The 21,316-nt window shown below is 40.5% G+C and overlaps 1 protein-coding gene across 4 annotated transcripts in view; it reads left to right on the top strand.

Annotated features, from left to right (window-relative positions):
* The first annotated feature begins 15,531 nt into the window (after nt 1-15,531).
* The window catches only part of ARHGAP28 (Rho GTPase activating protein 28), a 75,924-nt gene continuing 70,139 nt past the window's right edge, over nt 15,532-21,316 (top strand). For 3 of the 4 annotated variants that reach the window (XM_072852706.1, XM_072852715.1, XM_072852707.1), the window contains exon 1: nt 15,532-15,822. In XM_072852706.1, the coding sequence (XP_072708807.1) occupies nt 15,692-15,822 (131 nt within the window). In that variant the 5' untranslated portion in view covers nt 15,532-15,691. The remainder of the gene's footprint in view (nt 15,823-21,316) is intronic. The other variant, XM_072852709.1, reaches the window with a different exon arrangement.

A 21,316-nucleotide genomic window follows, 5' to 3' on the forward strand; every position in this document is an offset into this window, starting at 1 on the left:
ATAAGTGATAGGATAGATCTCAATACAAAGACCTTATATGAATCCATCGAGTCTTGTTCTATCCATATATTAAATCTGCATTTTGACTGGAATTTTGAAAATATAAAATTGAGAGGTTATTATGGGATTAAAAATAATAGAATTATTAAATATTTATTATGTTTCCATCCCTTGTAGAGGAAATACAAAGTAAACTGCTCTCAGCTAGGAATCGGTCTTCAAAGTCAAAGAGGAAAGACTATATTCTGGTAGGTAGATAATGTAATTAGTGAGCAGAATTTCATTTAGTCAAAGCGATGTCCATGAACATTAGTGAGTAAAAGGAGAAAGAGAACATTTGAACAGGCGTTTTATTTTATTTTAATTTTGACATGAAGTTCACTAACTTACAGTGGGATCCTTGTATAAAACAACAAAGATAGACAATTTAAGTTCAATCATCAAAAAGGTTACATGGGAGAGGTAGCACTAGATGGTGATCCAATGTTTTTTGAAGACTGTTTTAAGAATTTATTGAAAGCTATTTAAAGAGCTCTCTGTTAGGGGGATAACATCTCGAGACACTTGGACTATATTGAAGCAAATGAATTCAACCTTAACTAACTTGTTGGAATTCTTTGAAGATATTACTGCCATGATACATAAGGAGAATTCTAATTTAATTAAGTTTTCAGAAGATAGTTAGCATTGCTCTACATCAAAGATTACTGGATAAAAGGTAGAACAAAGGCTAAGTGATTTGCTGGGCACAGTCTCTCTTGACTGGTACAGTACTGTCTCCTAAAGTAAAGAACAAAAGCAAATGATGCACAGCTCTTATTAGAGGAAAAGAGGTTAATTCTTATGGCAGGGTTAGTTGAAGTATATACTTTAAACGTTCTAAAAATATTGAGGTATGAGTACTTTGAACAGGACTTTTAAAAATCAAGGGCCACAGTTTCTGATGGAGTATATCCACTTTGTCCCTCACAGCTATCACAAATTTACCTTCCTCATGAAATGTGACAGAATTTTCAAAGTTGATTAAAATCTGATGGTGTAGGGAAAATTATGGATTTCTTCCAATAATCCCTTGTCCTGACAATGTTTAAATGGGAAAAGGAAGACTGATGGGACAGCTCTGTGCCGTGCTGGTCGAAAAGTATGGCCACAACCAACTGTGGTTATTCAAAAGTTTATTAGAGCAGCTTTCAGGCTAATCTAATTTGGCATAAGAATTTTAAAACTCAGCTAAGTTGTAATGCACAGACAGCTAGCAGACTAAAGCCGTATGCTCACTGTCTGCACTGCCCTTTAAAACTACAAGCAAATAGATTAGAGCTTCCCCCTGTTTCGAAACTTAGAAGAAACTGGGAAATGTTTCCATCACAAGTACTTTATGCCAAGATTTTACGTAGTGCTAATGGAAAAAGTGCTGGAAATTAAAGACAAGTTCAGAATGAGTTAGAGGAGCAGCGTGAAAAAAGAAGGGAAGTTAGTTTCAGATAAACAAAGGCAAAAAGAAAAGACTGAGCCTATTGAGTTGGACAGGCCCTTCCTGTCCTTGTGCTGAACACTTCTTACGTTGCCTTCTCTGTTTTCTAATCATATGCTCCAGGTGAAAGGGCATACTTTTCTCTTATGTTTTTCTTTCTGGTAACTGTTGCTGCTCTAGGCCTTTCCTAAAAAGTAAGTTAATGGTATCTGACCCAAAAGCAGCAATAGCACACAATTCATAATTCGTGGCAGTTAGAGAGCCAAAGCTGGAAGCCATGTACCAATTTTTGGGATTGTGCCACCCTTTTTGTACCTTTGGTGCACTGTGAAGCAGAATTTTATAAAGCCCTTTAGGGGCTTACTTGCAACTTAAAATGGTATCTACATATCATAATTACACTGTCTTCCAATAGGATCAGCGCACCATTTGCAGTAAGAAATCTCCTTGATCCTCTCCGCAAATGAAGCAAAGTCAGGTGAGCAGGCTTCTCTGACAGAAATGCATTTTATTAAGTGATTTGCTGGACACGTTCTCTCTTGGATGGTACAGTAATTGCAAAGCAAAAAAAATCTTGGTAATTATTCAGAATCACAAATAATTTTTTAAAATTATTTTCTTTAACTTATTTTAATTGATTTTCAGCACATAGGCTGCAATAATTTTGCAATCCAAATGAGGACACAGTTCTCAGACACATAATGGGAGTAGAAGTTAGATTACTTAGTAAAGGACAAATTATCAAAGGATCTGCAGCACCAAGAGTTGCTGTCAGTGCAAAGAAAGCTCTGTGTGTGTTACACACCAGACGACATGTGGAAGGTTGCCCTTCTAGCTGCTGCAAGCACAAATACCCATTTTCATCAGCTTATGAAGGAAGAGTTGGCACCCATAGACACCCGTTACTAGAATGCAGACTGCAGCTCAGGAAATGCAGTCATGTTCAACCTTTTCCTGTGTTTAAGTCCATATGTCCAGTGGCCTGTAGTGTTTGCTATATACTCACTACCAATTGTAAACACTATGATGTTCTTTGGAGGTCACCAAACTGGCCTTTTCCTATTCGCCTGAAGAGAATCGCCCTGAACAAAATTCACCATAGAGAGAAAATTAAGAATTAAAAGAACATAACAAATCTGCAGCCTTGTCTATGAGGCTGGACTAATTACTGGAGAGATGGAGGAGGGCCAAGACTCTAGGAGAGTGGTCTAACGAAAGATCAAAACTGTGGCAGAAGTTTAGGGTATTGAAGCTTTGTGCAAATGGGTCTCCTCCCGAGCAGTGCAGAACCAGAGAGTCACAGCTCGCAGGACGAGTCCTAGCCCAGCCATTAGAAGTTGGAGCAGTTGCTTTGATCAGCCATTTGTACTAACCTTGTTTGCAGTGGCATCAACAAGGAGTAATTCTGTTTTGGTCAGAGAAGTTTAGCCCAGAATAAAGCTGCAGTGACATCAATATGAGACCACAAGGATCACAGTCTGCCAGTATACAGAATAGTTTTGATCCCACATAGACAATGTTTCCCAGGAACAGGAGTTTTGTGTAATTCATTATTAAACTTTTAAATCCTGAGAAGAGGCACAGTAAAGCTATTCAATTTATTGTTAGCTCAAGGTCAGATTTGCTGAGTGTTTATCCTCTAGAGCACTCTCACAGACCAGGTTGGGCAAACTAGCTGGTAAATCTACCAGAAAAACATTGTGTACACCCTGGGTTTTCCAAAACACGCAGTTTCACAGTTGCATTCACAACAAACAGCCCCAGCATGATGCAACTCTTCTGACTTTCTGTTTCTATCACATCCTCCCTTAATGCAGTGCCTAAGATTAAGCAGATGGCTCTGCCTGTGGTTGTCCCTGGAAGAGTCTTGCCATTGCCTGCCACCAAGGGATGTGGGATTCCCAAGCAGCCAGAGCCCAGGCTGCCTAAATGGGCAACACAAAGCTCAGGCTGACATCAGAGCACGGGTCCAGCACAGATTTCAGCAGTCCGGTGGAAACTAAAGACTTGGCATTGCACTGAGATCTGTTAACACAAAGGGCATCCACGAAACTGTTGCCGACACGAATGCAGATTTAGGAATTTTTTGCTAGCAGGATGGTGATTGCAAGTTTGAGGTCTGTGTTGCTAACGATAATAGGGTGAGGAAGTCCCTGTGATGAGTTATAAATGTGTCTTCATGCTGTAGGATTTCCCCCATAAACTGAAACTATTTGTAAGGGACATTAATGTTCCATATCACTCCTGGTGTTTTCTAAAAGCGTTCAGAGGAAATTACTGTCTCTCTGAGTGCCAGATCCCAAGGTATGGAAACAATAGGGGGCCATATTTAAAAAAAAAAAAAGTAACATTTTTCAGGGAGTTTTCTGACTTGCCATAAAAAATTTCTTTCATCCCTCGTGAGTCTAGTGATGTTCCTCATTAGGGACTGGGATTTAAAATAACACCAGAAAAGGCAGGGGTTTTCAGACAAAAGTTCATTGCTATTTGCAAACAAAATACTTCCTGCATTCAGATCACTCTTCTCATTTAGTTTTCTGCATTCTCTCCTCCTTGTTTCAGGAGTATTTCTAGGCAGAGCCCTTTCCTGATCTTTGAGTTTATTCCTAGATTTTTCTTTCAAGGAGCGGGTGGCATTTCAGTAGGCTGGGCTCACTTGCTCCGTCACAACAAAGGAAAATAAAAATAACTAGCCGAAAAAATGAAGTTGCTGGAATGTGTAATACTCAGCATTAAAATGGCACAAAATGCCTGCCTATTTATAGCTCTTGTTTTGAGAAAGAGTGAGGCACACTTTGGGCATGAGATACAATGGATCACCCAGGAAAATGCATGGCCTTGCATTCTGCCTGTGAAAGGCTTTTTATTTGTTTGTTGCAATTCCAGTAATTTCCCAGGAAAATGGGGCTTACTCAGAGTTTTGGTTATCTATTTTGTGCAAGCAAATGCCAGGTTTGACATGCCAGTTTGGTTGCTGCGTAAAAACTTGGATGACTAAATAAAATCCTATGCTTGCTGTAATTGAGATTTATCCACATATCTTTGTCATTATAACTTTGCTGAGACATGCATGTTTAGCAAGATTACACAAGAAATGTGTTTTCAGTCTAGTAACAGACCTGCAGTATCTCATTCATCAAATGATGAGACTTTGAGGAGGACAAAACACTCCCAATTTACCAGTATCTCATCTTTTTTTTCTCATGTGCTTCTTTGTCCTTATTTGAGTCATGCTGAATAAGGACAAAGCAGCTTAATAAATTATGAGTCTGCTAGTTTCTCTCTGTCTTTTCAAGTTTCACTTAATGGTATTGTTTTCCCGTTCAGTAGAAGGTAAGACAGATTGAAATGTCAGAGAGCAGAACAACCAGAGAGACATAATGAAATTGCTGTTTGCAAGAAATAAAAGAAAATTAGGTTGCACATAACATGCAGAAGACATATGTAAAGAGACAGCACTATTAGTAGCAGTCCAGAGATTTTTTGATGCTTTTGTGTTTAAAAGTAAGCCGAGCCTTACTGTGCCCCATGTGGACTGATAGCAGACAAAAGTCCTCTGCACAGGAGCACTGCAGTTCGGTAGGGCTACAAAAGCACATTTGATGGACCAAGGTAGATCCCTGTGGGGGACTGCACTCATGCTGTCTTTTGGTAAAGCTAGAAGCAAGTCTAAGATTTCATAAATTTAGAAGGCAAGCTGTTTTCATGGACAAGACACACATTTATCCACTAGTTTCCTGAACAAAATGACAAGCAGAGCCACAAAATGAATTCAAGGTCTTCCACGGGGTGTTGTCACTGATCGTTGGCGGACTAAAGTTCAAAGCTAAGTATGTGAATATGCTTTGCCTCCACTTACGGGTAAGCTCATGACACCTTTCTACTTAATAACAGGAACATGCTTGAATCAGACAAGTATGGTAAAAGCAAAAATAAGCAGAACCACCATCATAAGTTTTCTTTCTTATTTCTAAGCTGCATCTCATCTCCAGGGTCTCCTGAGTTTATCCTCCAGTTCTAAAGGTACTGGAGGATAAACTCAAGTTTCCATAACTTCCAAAAAAACTCTCTGGAACTTCATTTCTCTGACTGAGACCCATGCCTTAGTTTTGTTATAACTGCACAAAATCACCATCATGAACTGGATATAAACAGGTTTTTAATAAACAATGTACTGCTGTTTTTTCTTGGCTTCTTATATCACAAAGCCCCCAAATAAAAGTATTTAACTGATGATAATCAGTATCTGTGTTTGTTGTCTGTATCTCTTTGGGAGACCAGAATTGTACTGGAAACAAAACCTTATCCTATATGGATACCCTGTATTCTGTCCAGTTTTGTGCCCGTCCTATTCTACAGTAATTAATGAAAATTCATTCTGAAAAGAGAAGACCACAAGAAATGCCCTATAAGGTCAGTTCTGTGGTCCATCTAGCCCAGTCCTCTGTCTCCAACAGTGGCAATAGGAGAAGCTGCTAAGAAACAGCACACGAGCTGAGCTGCTCTCTGCTGGCCCTTCTCCTCGTCCTCCCCAGTATCCACAGGCTCTGGAGCAGGGGCCGAGAGGGCACATTCCTGCCTATTCCCTTCAGTCCTTCAAACATCTTCATGTATGACAGTTGCTTTGCAAAAACAGCTAGAGACTGCCCATGCTTTTTTGAGACTGAAACCTATAATCAAGCATGACAACAAAGATAGGATCAAAAGTAGGGAAAAAATACAGTAGAGAAATGAAGGGAAAAGTTTCTGAAAAGACTCTGAGGTGATTCAGCAAGGCACGGTCACTGCAAAAAAATAAAAATCTGAACCAAAGCCAAATAATAAACGCGGTCCTGTGGATCCATTATGCTGCTGCTTTCCCATCTGTTCCCTGAAGTTCCAAACCAAAACCAAGTCATCTGCAGTCTTGGCTTCCTCATTGTGTGAAACATTCATCTATTAAATTAATCTGGAGAAAATAGATCCATTTCATCCCTGGTGGGACTTTGTTTTGTTTTAATAGGGTTGCATACCATGGATTGTAGCCCATTGAGGCCACCGATAAATTACATGTGAATAAAAACAAAACCCAAATGAAACAAATAAATAATAACTACATGTTATTTTTTTTCCTCTAACAGAAATGCCTTTAGAATAACTGCAATTTTTTTTCTGTTGTGTTGAGAAGGCTAGCAATTTACATTAAGAAAATTAGCACAATAACCCTGGGAATCCTTATTTTTCTATGAACAATATACAATGACAAAGTTTAATGCTAAATTTCCATGTCCTCAACTCCGATATATCCTTCAACTATGAAACAAAATTCCTGGTGCCAGTATCACAGAGGGAAAGTCTCATGCTTGACCTTCTTAAGCAAAAAATTGGAAATTTTATTTGCAATCTCCCAAGCCAGGAATTCCCGGATGCTTTATATTGCAAAATTCCCTTCTGTCACCCTCTGATTATCATTGCTCATTTAGCTCACCATGGTGATGCAACCACCCACTTGGAGCAGTGGCAAAATTTATTTCTAGTGCTTCTGAAACATATTTAAGCTCATGGTGTTCAATACAGTGCCATAAAAGTAGCCTAGAAACTTTACCGTTAATGTGCTTAGCAAAGTTATGTTCATTTATATGTTTCCACTTAGGACTAATCTGGATGATTTAATAATTATTAGGTGGAACGCCCTCTAGTCTCCCTAGACAACCCACCAAAATTAGCACATACCCTCTGCAGAGAATAAATTGCTAACTAGCCACTTGCAGGGAAGACGTCTCATTTCTGTGGCTCACACGGTGTGTTCTCCATATCTCCTGTTGTGATTTTCTTTTTGTGGCTGATTAAATGTATTATCTTTTTCACCCGTGTCCTGGTTTCAGCTGGGATAGGGTTAATTTTCCTCCTAGTAGCTGGTATAGTGCTGTGTTTTGGATTTAGCATGAGAATAACGTTGATAACACACTGATGTTTTAGTTGTGGCTAAGCAGCGCTTATACCAGTCAAGGACTTTTCAGCTTCCCATGCTCTGCCAGGGGCACAAGAAGCCGGGAGGGGGCACAGCCAGGACAGCTGACCCCAACTGGCCAAAGGGCTATTCCATACCATATGGCGTCATGCTCAGTATAGAAACCGGAGGAGTTGGCCGGGGGGCAGGGATCGCTGCTCGGGGATGGGATGGGCATTGGTCAGCGGGTGGAGAGCAGTTGCATCACTCGTTTTTCCTGGGTTTTGTTGCTCTCTCTCTTTTTTATGCTTTCCTTTTCATTACAATTTTCATTATTATTATTGTTGTTGTTATTATTATTTTATTTTATTTCAATCATTAAACTGTTCTTATGTCAGCACACAAGTTTTCTTACTTTTGCCCTTCCGATTCTCTCCCCCATCCCACCGGGGGGGAGTGAGTGAGCAGCTGTGTGGTGTTTAGTTGCCATCTGGGGTTAAACCACAACAACCCATTCCTTTACAAAAGTACTTTCCAAACTGTTGATTAATTAAGCTGCGTCCTCACATGTGATTAGGGCACAGGACTGTGAGTCAGGCAGCTTAGGTTCCCCCTATGGTTATGCCACAGGCATCCTGCATTTTCCTGGAAAAGTCAGTTCAATGTCTCTGTTCCTAAAACACAGAGTGTTCGCACAGAGATTAATGAAATATGCCTTTCCCACAGATATGTTTAATTTAGCAATACTATAAAGTAAATGCATACCTTTGATAATATGATTTCAAAATGCAAATGGTCATTAATAGTTGTACATTCCAGTGCTTTTCTGCTGAATATTAAATTGTTTACATATATTCAAACTGTTTTATTTTTAATTTGAGAGCATTCTCGTCTTACTGTTCATAAACTATAGAGGCCTTAGAATTAGGATTTAAAATTATAACAAACTTGTCATGTAAATTAGAGCATTAAATTCACTTATAGACATTTTAATTAGGTTTATTTGTTCCTCCTCTTACTGAAAATCTTTAGAGCTGGTATAAGTCAATAAACATCTATTTACTTTTGCAGCAGATCTAAATTTGAAATTACTAATTTATAAAAAATGTCTCTATCAAAATAGGAAAATCACTTTTGAGTAGAACTCACTTCATTCTGCAATAACTTAGATATTTAAAAGGCCTGACCAAAATTCAGAATGCAGAAATTCAGATTCCCAGTTAAGACCATGGCAACTTTTGAGTTTATTCAAAATTGGGAAAGAGTGTTGCATGAAGTTCTCTGGTCAGCTCGAGCATGCTTGGCTGTACAGTGATGGCAACATGCTCACAGCATTTCCAGAAGTGGGTACTATGTGGGGTAGGGGGATAGATCCACTGTATACAGCCCAGACCCGCTACTTGAACACCTGCATCATTCTTCATCTTACCATGCAAAGATCACAAAGGTTATTTTTATCCTCACCTCTCTTCATTATGCACATAGTCATTTCAGGGAAGGTTGAGATATCACATTTGCATGACCTATACATGAATAAGACGCCTCCAACGACCTCAATTACTACTTTACTGGTGAAGTGCTAGTACTATGAAGAAATCAGCAAATAAGAATAGTTTCTTCATTTCTCCATAGGAAAAGCAAAAGTAAATTTAGTAACTTCAGGAATTTAAGTCATCAAGCCGCAGTATGCCAAAGCAGGATGAAGATGTAAGCTATGCTTTGTTGAATTACACCCCTCTGCTCTAGATGGGAAGGAGATTTTGGGGTTTCGCCTCTTGGGTGCAGATGTGGGAAATCCAGTTAATAGCGCTATTGGACTCCGTCATTTTAAAAACCACAGCTCTTGATTTTAAAAGGAGTAGAATGCAATCAATACAAGATAGCTGATATTGACATGTGTCTCGTTATGTGCCTGATCAACATCAGTGGCTCGTGTTAACACCTCTCTACCTTGCTTCATCAATTTTTACACATATCCCTCAGAACATAGCTCAAAGTCTGGTTCAATTAAGAGGGCGGTGCTCTGGTGACTGTCTCGCTCGGTACAACTTCCCAATACCCCAGCAGAGCTGTGGTCTACTGCTGCTCCCTGGGAAACAGACTCGGTTACAAAACGGCACAATGAAAGAAATCTTTGGCATAGTTACAGGGAAATCCCGACTGCATCTTACATAAAGCCTTCCCTAGAAATGGAGTGATTTACAGGTTAAAAATGTTACCAAAATGCTGAATGTGAAATTGCTTATGATTGTAACAACAAAGGGGCTACAACCTTTTTCTTAATAATTTTGTCTTCAGATATTCTACTAAAGTGACACCGTAATGGCAAAGGTAGATGCATAAATCATTACCACGCTCAGAAAACTGCATTTTGCTGTTCATAGTATTTAAAAAAAGGAATACCTTTCTTAAATGAAAACAATGGCTAAAAGGGGAGGAGGGATTATGTGTGTATATACACATATCCTAAGCAAATATGTATATATGTATATATACATATACATACAGCTGCTTAAGTATTAGATTAGCCCCTGGAAAACAGTAGTTTTTAAAATGTTAATGTTATAAAGCTCTATCTGGTTGGCTTTTTGTACAAGAAACTATCTTCCTAAATTTTTTTATTACAACCCTAATTGTATGATGGGGAATATATAAGTATTTATAAAGATATATATAATTTTAAGATGAGGACTCATTTTCCCTGTACCAAATGCAAATGCCCAACCCAATTCTGCTGTTTCAGAGGCATCAGGATGGAGGCACATGTATTGAAAATGCTCGTTGCTGTCTATCCCTGACCATTTTTCCCCTTCCATGCTGCAGAGATCAATTCCCATTTTCAGCTTGTGCTTACAGAAACATTTCAGAGAAGCACCCAGCCTCTCCCAATGCTACTTTTCCTAACTTGACCACATTACCACTCCTTCATGTAATTTTAACTTACTGCCTCAGAACATAAAAACAGACCACAGCATTCAGCTGTGGATGTCAGCTGTCCCAGCTGAGGTGGTTAGATCAACATGTCATGAAGGAGCATGAACCTAATGGATGAATGAAAGGATATGAGCTTTTTCTTAAAGTAAACCTCCAGAAAGCCCTATTGTGGCAGAGAGATTAAGGAAGTTTCCTTTTCTGTACATAAGTAAAATGGGAATAATATATGGGTAGTCTAATCTGGGCTAAGGAGAACCAACTTTTGAACTCCTAGAAAAAAAATGAGGGTCACTGCTAAGCAAGCAGCTACACAAAGTTGCCTAAAGAATTTTTTTCTATGCTTTTGTGTCTTTTTTTAAGATAAAAGCAACCACAGTAAATCACTCAATAAAAAATGACCATGTTAAAGTTCACCAAACTATGATGTACATTTAAATTGGGTCTGGGATAGAAATATGTGAGGTTATATTTAACAAAGAAAGATGAATGTTTTGTTTCATACTCTAATTTAAAACCTTTGAAACACCACCAATTGCCATGATACCTGATTTCTATTCTCTTTGCCTAAATAGCCTTGATACTTAACCTGTTTGTAAAGAACAAGCAACTGTTTTTTCAATGTTGTTTTTAATCTCAGTTTGAAAAGATGAACAAAGCAGAATAACAAAGATTTTCCTCTAATTTGGGGGTTTTTTTGGCTTATAAATCTTTCAATGTTCTAAAAGCCGTGGGTGTGTTTTGATGCTACCAATGAATCTCACCCATTCGCTCACATTCTCAGCTGCCCACACAGAGGCACACAAACACCTCACCTTTATAGTGGAAAAAAGAGACTGTAATCCTTCCAGCATCATAGGAATAGAAAGTACAGAGGCTAAATCAAGCATTAGAAACTATCCTTCATGATGCAGAAAATTCTTTTAAAGTAAATAGACCTCAAGCCACAGTGAAAATTTTCCTGACACAAGAGCCAGCCCCTTCTCAGAGCCTTTTTTCACAGGAGGTATTGGTACCGAGCAGCAGAAGACTGACACACCGCTGTCAGTTGACTCTCATGTGACCTTGGGACACTCCTTGTTTTCAGTGTCCAGGTGCTTTTTGCCTGCACCAACTCTTTGGTGTGGTGAGCCCTTCTGCCCCCCACCCCTCAGGCATCTTTCCATCAAAACGACAAATTAAAGGCAAGTAAGAGGTAGCCTTTTTTGTTCCTTTTTTGTCTCCCATGGAGAAATACAGTTTCTTTCACACAGATAGATACAAAATTTATTGCATACTACTGCCTGAACAAGAGGGATGAGGAAATTTAGGCACAGTGCTAGGATGACATTTTTCTGTGTATTGCTCCACTCTATTTCCTTTGATATAATCAGTGAAAAATGCTGTGTTTTACACGGCTTCCTTTTAAAACTTAATCTAACTCAAGTTCACATTAAACTGATCCAAAATTAACTTCAAAGTTTTGCGAATTCTGTCCAACTTTGTCCTGGCTAATTTAAGCTGGAAGCAAGCAATGAAATTCAATACCCAGAGATTTTTGTGTAACTTGTAGTTCAAAGGGGAATTTTGCACTTTCCAGGGCTCTGTGGGTCTGCTCTTATGATATAATGGTGCATGCCCCCACCATCTTGGGACAAGAACCCCTAGCTGACAACTCCCATTCCTCTCAGTGACAGCCCCCTTGGACTTAATCAGAAAGGCTGTTTAAAATCTATGTGAAAAATTTATTAGCTCCTTTCTAAGCAACAGACATTAAATTTGACATACAAAGGTTTCCCATCATGTTACTGCCACAATTATTACTAATTAATATTATGTAAATATATATTAATATTATTAGCAACAATGAAAATTTCTTTTTCATCTCAGTAAACATTAACTAATGACTTTCTGTGTGTTTATACTTCTTGTATATGGCTGCCACAGATGTTCTTCAGCAGAAAAGCTGAAGGTTTCATCGTACAACTATATAGCTAGTGATTTAGGTTTCTGAAACAACAGGTTAATAAAGGTTTTTCATTCCTCGTTCTCAAAGTCTTGGCCCACTGATCCATATATAAACAACTCTTTTGCCAAATTTGTGAAAGTGCAAAGCACTCCCTTTGGCACAAGCACAATGTAAAATTCGAAAGCCCGACGTCCTTGCCTACCAAAACCGAAGGAGCTGCTCACGGGTTCACTGGCTACAGACTCCCCACAGGTTCTTCTCTTGCTGTAACTTCACTTTACTGGTTGCCACCAAAAACATCCCCGCGGTATTATATATTTCTCAACAAACTGGCATTTTCAGTGTATTTGAAAGGCCTACGGAGCTATTAACTACCTGAAAAAACAATTGCAAGTGTCATAGTCCTGAGTACTCCACGATCGAGTATTGAAGGGGGATCCTGTGGAAACACAAGCATGTTGGATTAAAATATTTTCCTACTTGCTTTTTTAGAAACCAGGAGAATAAAATTCTCCTTTAACTAACAGAATTGCACAGATAGAACTGAAGGCAGAATCTGGCCCACGTTGCCTTGTACGCTTTTCTTATGGCTGCATTGCTAGTCCAGTTAAAACTTTGTTTAAACATGGCTGATGTGTATCTCTAGTTGATTTAGCATCATTTTTAGTTTTCACTATTATGCAGATGTCTAACCCCAGGAGCCATTATGCCTATAAACATTTTTAGCTCTCAGTTTGATATATGTATTTTGGCTGATTAATTTTCAAAATATCTATTTGTACTTGTGCCAGACAGACTGACATTTCCATACAAGCCTCCAGTTTATGCACCAGCACTTTATAAATCTCCAAATAAAATCTTCCATGTTTATTTTTCTTAGAGAGAAAATCCCATTTAATAAGCGTGGGCCTCTTTTGTTTATATGCGTTTTACTATTGAGAGGGTAACTGTATTCTATTCTAAGTCATATTGGTGTTTGTTTGATTTTTTTTATTATGGGAAGAGAGGAAATAAAAATAATACTAAAAATACATGCTATTTCTACTGGGGGCTTTATCTGCACATAGGCTAAAGCACATAGACATAATTTTGTTGTCTGATGGTACTGGAGAAAGCCTAGTGCTATGATGCAAAGAAGGGGAGAAAACAAGACTTTCCTGGAGTTGCAGCCAATACTTTGTCTGTAGCTTGATCTCCTAAAGGATGCCTACTCCATTTCTGATAGTGTTTGGTGCCTTCCATGGTGTGTGTTTAGTTTCTTGAAATAAATTGTGGAGAATGCCTTTAAAGGGCATCAGCAGATATTTTATACCTTCTTTTTATAAATCTTTAGCTCTCAGTTTGATATGAGTATTTTGACTGACTGATTTTCAATATACCTATTTGCACTTGTGCCAGCTATAAATTTATATTTATAATTTACTCCCCCTCATCACAGAAGTGGGGTACCCACCTTCTGGTCCAGGAAGAGGAATGTAAAGCCAGGGTAGGAAGGAAAAAAAATTACATTGGCAGCAGCATCCGTGGTCATCCAGCAGCCAGGCATAAACCTGGCATTCAGTCAGTGCTCCACAGAGCTGGGATATGAGATCCATGATGGCATCTATCCTAATTTTTCAGACCCTATCCCTCTCCTGAATACCCCAGTAATCACAGAGCACAATGAGGTCTTCACTGGTTATTGCATTCACCCCGGTCCTCACTGGAGGCACCGTGGGATACAGTCCTGATGCCATGGGCAGTAGGCAATGCTTCCAGAGTTAGCTTAGAGCCTTCTCCTTCATTTCTAACATATGTACATGGCTGCATGGTGGCTCCCAGAAGGCCTCCACGCTTCCATGGAAGTAACTATGATTCTATCCCGTGCAACCTGGCTTTAAAATATTTAATCCAGGACATGTTAACAGCATAGCAAGAACAAGCCTAGAGGCTTTGCATGTTCAAATATTTATGCTCCCTGGGTGAGTCTGGCAAGAAGTGCTGCCAAGTGTACTGTTATCAGTGTCCTATTCTGGCTAATTTAAAATTAACTTAGGCACTGCCTACATGAGTCGCAGCAACATAGTTGACTGAAACACTCCTGCCCCCCCAGGCAGGATACGGAGCTCAGGGGGAAGGCGGAGATGAGATTAATCATTTTTGTGCCCTTCAAAACCGGAGCTACTTCGCCAGCTGGAGAGACTGACGGTGCAATTTAGGCAGCCCTATAGCTGTGCTAGTGAAACCACCTTCATTCAAGGGGGATGCGAAAGAGGAGCCTGACAGGCGTTTTGCACAGCACCTGCACTGGGGACGCTGCCCACAGCTGTGACGAAGGTGCACGGAGGCTGGTGTTTCACTCACATGCTCACGAAGCGCTCAGAGAGCTGTGCCTCGTAGAGTAAAACTGGGGACAGCCTTCCCATGATTTCACAGGCAGGACAATAGTTTTCAGGAATAAGCATTTATCCAAAAAAACCCAAACACTGAAGAAGTGGGAGAGGAAAATAAAGGGCTGTGTGAGTTTTCTCATTTTGCCTACAGAGTTTTCTCTGGGTGTTACTCCAGAGTTGGACCCCAATATTTTTGCTTGCTTTTGAGAGAAAATATTTTTGCTTGGCTTTGTTTCCTTTTGAGAGAAAAACATTCAATTAGCATACAAAGACCAAGCACAAGTATGAAAAAATATCAAGCGCCTCAGAGTGTATTTATTTATGGGATTGCTCCAGATGAACGCACACTATTGTAAAAATAATTCATTCATCTCCCAGCGCCCTTCTCATCATGTACCCAGCTGTATCAGGCAAAACGAAAGCTTAATAGGTTTTCAGGAGAAAGCAAGTGCAGTTCCCTGCCACAGAAATGACCCAGCATGTAGGAAATCAAGGTTCCTATTCCTTGATTATTTAAACAGAGCAGAGCCTGCTCAGTTTCTGAATCTCTCATGGAAGCAGCTTAAATGTCCCTCCCTGCCCTGCCAAACCACATTTTGTGTCTGAGTAGTGCTCTCCACCCGTCCTGCTGCTTAAAAGGCAAATAATTTCACTTAGTCGAGCCTATTTCAGGAGCAGGAGGAGTATTAAGAAATTGATTCTTAAAAAGAAACAACAAGAAAGCAAGCAAGAAGTTTTCCCAGCGGTCGCTCGGTGCCATGCAGGATTATCTCAGGTTTCTAGTTTCCTAGGAACGTAGTAACTTCCCTATGGGTTGTTTTGTGGGCGGTGTTTTTGAATATATGCTAATGCAGCTTTCCTGACAGGGAGAGGAGCCGTGTCTCAGTTACACAGCTCTCCTGACAGCCAACGGCGGCAAGAAGCTGCTACGGAGCCAGGCCATGTGCTCATGGTGACAGGACCGCTCGTCCTCCCGTCGGGGCCCATCCACACCCCCCGGTCACCTTTGTCACAGGCAGCGGGGCCGACATGTGCCTATGACCATGGAGATGAAGGACTCGGGCAGCGTGGTCCTGACAGCTTACCATCCCCACAGCCCAGCCAGGATCCCGGGCATGGAGCAGAGCTTTGTGCGGGACAGCCCCCCCAGCCATTCGCCCACCAGCAGGTAAAGCCTGAGGGATGCGGATCGGTGCCATGCCCCGACGTTTCGCCGGGGTCGGTCGTGGGTTTTGCTGACTGTACGTCAGCCTGAGAGCGTTTCCCGATCACTCGGCCACTTCGCGAGCACTTTGCTCTCACACGTTTCTTGCCTCCACCGGGGAAGTGATTCAGCCCACTGCCGCTGTCTGGATCGGGAGGGGGAAACGCGAGTGCTTATTTTAAATCTTGTAAGTCAACAGATCAGGCCAGTTTCCTGCCCAAGGTACTCAATAAGACAATCCCCAGGAAAAAAAGCACGTGAATCAGGCTTCTGCTCAGGTCATTTAGGACTGTATTACGGAAAGTGAGAAGGCTGGAGTGACTGAGTCTGGCACTCAGAAAGTTGGTTCTGGCTTTGGTTTAGAGGATTATTTAATTCCTTCCCCATTCACCCACCAGGTCAGAACCAGCCCTTGCCTTTTTGTGAAATTGCAGTTGCAGCTTTGCACACCCACATACACACAATGGGAGATTGCATCGTTAAAGACTTAGTCTAAATAAGAAAATTCCTTTGGGTTGCAGGAAACTAAGCATTGTCTTAATTAATGCAGTCATGTGTATGTTCACTCCCCTGCCCTGTGAGAATGCATGTATTTGCACAGTTCAAAAACAGCAGTTTGGGCGATTTTATTGTTTTAGAAAACCTGACCTTTCTCCTAAATGTACGTGTCTGGGTTTTGCAATTTTCTCCAAAAGAAGTGCTATGAAAGTTCATACTGTAAAAAGTTGAAGAAAGTAGGAAATGTTATTCTGTGGCTTGACTGAAAAAATGAGAACTAAAGTCTGAGGAAACAGTAGATGTCATTATCCCAAGAAATTAAGTGTGTGTCTTCTCTTAATAAAAATAATGATATTTACTCTATGTTGTTTATTTATAGGCCGATAGCTATTTTGTTTTCAATGTCATTGTTTAGGTTAGCTGCATCTTCCTGTTCTTTGTGTATTTCCCTGGCTGTCTCATAAAGATAACTCCTTTGTTCTGTTAAACTGTTGTTTGAGAGCAGTACCAAAATACACAATTTCATGTTAAGAAAAGAAACACAATCTGGGCTTTTAGACGCAGTAAGAATGGCATTTGCTACTCAAAACAGAGAGCAGTGGTTTGGCATTGGGTTACTGGGGAGCATGTCATTTCTTCCCCAAGGAAGAATGCTAAACTCAATCTCCCTTTGAGTCTGTGAGGAACGGAAATGTGGTGTTTTGCTATTTTTCTTGTAGGTGTGCTGATTGTTTTAAAATGCTCTTGAAACTTAAGCGCGGGGTGTATGAGGGTTTAAATCACATATGTATCACCTAAGAAAAGCAGAAGTGCGAATTGCAGTTCATGAAAGAAAAAAAGAAAAGAGGATCCTGGCATTTTGATGAGGAACATATTTTGGAAGCTCCTGCCATGAGGCAAAGCCATGTGTCTCTTTATATGTCTGTGTGTCCATAAGATTTTGGTGCTGTCTCCCCTTTCTTGTCCTCAACTTCCTGCAGCTGTCTAATAGCAATAGCCAAATTCTGCCATATGGGCAGTCAGTGACCGTCTGAGTTTCCAAAGCGTGTTCAAGAGAGGGATTTTATTAACCCAGCATGCAGTCCTCTGGAATGCAGAATCCATGAAGGCAAATGCACTGAGCGTTTTAGCAAATGGTAAAATAGGCTCTGGCTTAATCCCTATTTCATCTTCTAAGAACTCTTTCCTGGACTGCATTTTCTGTATAGTTTCCTCTGCCGCCATTCTAATGCAAGAAGCTTTACTATAGACTCTGTCTGGTGTCCTTTGATCCCTAGGGCAGCCACCCGCACTATGGCATGCTAACTCCTCGAGTCTCCAGGAGAACGATTCAAAAAAGCGTGCAAAGAACAGAGGTGTTGCCTGTTTTTTGTTTGATAACAAAAGCAGTTGGGATCTAGAGCCTGACTTTCCTCTGAATTCAGTTGGGTTTAGTTAGATGTAGCTCTAATGAAGTCCGTACTTCAGATATATATCTGTGAGAACAGGATCAGTCTTGGACATTAACTTTCAATTTGATAAACTGCTGACCAGTTCTCTCTCAGTTAGGAATCAAGATCTTTCATTTTCCTTCCTCTCCCCAAAACTTTTCTCTTGCTTTAGAGCGATGCTCCCTTTGTATCAGAAGAGCAGCCCCACTCACCAGAGCCAGGTTTGGATGTGATTCTCTCCCAGCTGTTTTCTCTTGCAAACACTTTCACTTTGGGAACCTTCTAGGCAGAGGTTTCTCACAGAAAGGGGAAGCTAATGCAGCCTCAGTCGGCATTAAACTGCTCTTCTTCCCACTATTTAAAAAGACACTGATAAAAAAGAAGGAAAGATTTAAGTAGCCATCATGAATCTCTAAACAAATGAGTAATCTTAAACACTCTTGCCAATCCAAGTACACTCTTGCCAATCCAAGTACACAGCTGAGAAGCCCATGGACACCAAAGTTTACACTAACAAAGTAACTTAAATGCATCAGACCACTTGGATTCACATCCATCTACAACTCTTGAAGGGCCAATCAGGCAGGCATCCTGTGCGCATGTCTAAAACACACCAGCAGCATTAGCATCAGCGTGACGTATAGCAGCCACAGGTAGTTTCATTCATAAGTCCAGTGGGAGGAGAGTGTATATGCCCCATTATCTGTTAGGGGATATTGGCTGGTGGGCTGTAAGGGGGACAGGAGAAGATGTGCTTTAGCTACTTCAAATGGAAGATGCAGCAGTGTGCAAGGAAGGATGGTAATTCATAGGTGTAATGAAGGGGAGAGCGGGATGAAAGTTTGACTGCATAGTGATGCCGTCACCAATCTGCAAAGGAGAATTCTAGCTTCCAAATTTGCTGTTGGATAACATTGATAAAGAGGTTAAGAGGGACCACAAATGCCAGCCATTCTTCAGAACAAGAGAGCATCAGGGGGACTAAAGATAGCTATACTTAAATATCTCCTCCTCAGCTATCTATATCATTCATTTCTATCTTTCTCCTTTTGTTTCATCTTGCAGACTTACTTACTTTACCAGTTCTACACATGGGGTGAGCCCTGAAAACTGCACTGTTGAGTTTGTTAGAGGTACAGGAGAATCTCCAGCCAAATCTTCCTTTAATTCTGTTAATGCAACTAGCAAGTTCATTTTCCATTTTTCTCATGGGACATTCAGGTCCCTTCACTTCGCTTGCCATCTGCTTTGCATGATTGCAATTGTTGATAGCACTTATATTATTCATATCTTTTTTTTACTTATTGCTTTTGAGAACAAGGTGTTGGGGAGATCTCTGCTTTCTTTGCTTGGCAGTCAGCCTAACTCTATGGCATTTGAGTATAGTGGGGAAGATTCCTGTGCTTGCGGCATCCCCCTCACTTTTTTTTAATCCCATTTATTAGAACTCAGATGTCACAAGTACCCTCACCAAACACCCCAGAATGTCATACTACCCCTTTCAATACAGATACTGTCTCAGTGCAAAGGTGAAAGTGCTGATTTATGTTACATAATGGTCAACTTTCCTATCCTCACTTCAGAGAAGGAAGGACTTGGTAGTTGTGCACAAATACTGCTCCTGGATTATACAGAGGCAAAGTGGGGCCACGGCCATACGTCTTCCTCACATCTCCTTTTTATCCTGCTAGGAGAAGCTAGGAGGAGTTATTCCTGTGCTCAGAGGAAACAGGCATGACCTCTATGCCAAATGGCCAGTGAGCTCTCTAAGGTAATTATGCAATTAGGGGAGTACAAAGCATTCCTAAGTGAGTCATGCTCAAGCTTTCCTTGACTCAAGTACGAGAGTTAGTGAGTTCCTCAGCCTGTTTGTTACTAGCATATCTACCAGCAAAGAACTCATCCTGCACTGCAAATCACAGATACTTCCACTGCAACGAGTGGCTTACGCTTATATGTGCATGAGATAAGAATCAGAGGAGAGAAAAGGCACCTTCGCAGGCTTTGTTCCTACAGAATGGGTTTAGAGCAGCTTTTAAAGGTCACATCAAGCTTTTTATATGTGGAATAAACATCTTAATAATCGATACTCTTGCAAAGAGCAGCATATATACTACCAAACCTAGGAGCTTGCTACATAGGTAAAGGACAAAGTGGATTTCAGCACCACTGAACAACACAGCCAAGACCCCTTCTTACCTTCTCCCCTAGTCAACAGCAAGTCTGGCACTGCCAGTTGTTTCAGGGAAATGCCTTCCCAATCTCTTCACGTTCAGCATGTCTCCCTCCTCCTGCTGTCAGGGGGTGACTTTCAGCCTGACCTGCTGATCAGGCTGGCATCACTAAACTGTAGAGTCAAAAAAGACCAGGATAAATTTCTGAAGATACTATGTTGCCTTGAGTTACCTGCTGGTAGCTTCCAGGATCCCTGCTTTCCAAGTCTAAGACTTGGAGATTTGAGGCCAATTGGACAAGCATAGCACCACATCCTTTTGCAATATTCACCCCCCCTTGCAAGCCCCAAGATACTACAGAGATATGCAGGGTGAGGTAAAGTGTCCTGAAACAATGATTGTGTCCCCAGAAGGAATACAATTAGGGGAGGAGCCTTTATGCACCAAAATTTGGCTTGTGACAAGAGGATCTGTATGAGTAGTTCAGGTTTTATCCCAACAGAAGCAGATTTTATCACACTGAAGTAAGGTCTGTGCGCCCTGAGGCTGGGTGATCTGGGTTTAACTTCTGTCAGTGCTGATTGAGCAGCTCCCCTGCTCAGTTGTATACAAGTGATGTCAAGAATATCTTCTAAGTGATGCAGGATAAACAACCTTAACTATTTTGGATGCTTATCTCACTCTACCATAAACTTCCCCAGAAGACAAAAATAAAAAGCTGGCTCATTTTCCACAGTAGATCTTGACATGACTTGGCCCTCTTGCAGTAACTTGGACTCAAAACCTATGAAATTAAAATTTTAAAATGTACTAAAAGTGGTAAAGGAAAACCCCACAAAACAGTAGTCTAGGAAAAGACTGTATTGGCACAGGTTGGGCAAAAAATGCATTTTGTGGAAAAAAACCTTTTTATCATTTTTTGCAGCTTTCTAAAATATGATTTTTAAAGTGTATTTTTTATAGATGCTAAGAATGATAATTCTTAATAAAATATTTACCGGGAGGATGCGTACAAATAAGTCAGACAATGGTAGACACGCTTTTCCTGTAGGTTTTAGAAATACCTACAGAATGTCCTCTGGGAGCCTCACTGCGGAATGTAGTATTTATAGCCAGTTCCTCATGTTATGGTTGAAACTGGAGTTGCCTTCTCTGGTTTCTTTTTAGTTTGGTGCTCCTGCTGCTCTCCCTGGTACCTCCATATGTAGAGCTGATGGAAAACATCTGGCACTGTCCCTTTGATCATTTTGTTTGGCTGAGCATTTAGCCAGCTGCCCCACTCATTTTTAACTAAGTCACTTATCTCTGATTACACAAGGTTTGGAGCTGCCCACAAAAAAACTTAGGACCTGAGAG

This window comes from Ciconia boyciana, chromosome 2 (genome assembly GCF_034638445.1).
Source record: "Ciconia boyciana chromosome 2, ASM3463844v1, whole genome shotgun sequence".
Taxonomy (NCBI): Eukaryota; Metazoa; Chordata; class Aves; order Ciconiiformes; family Ciconiidae; genus Ciconia; species Ciconia boyciana.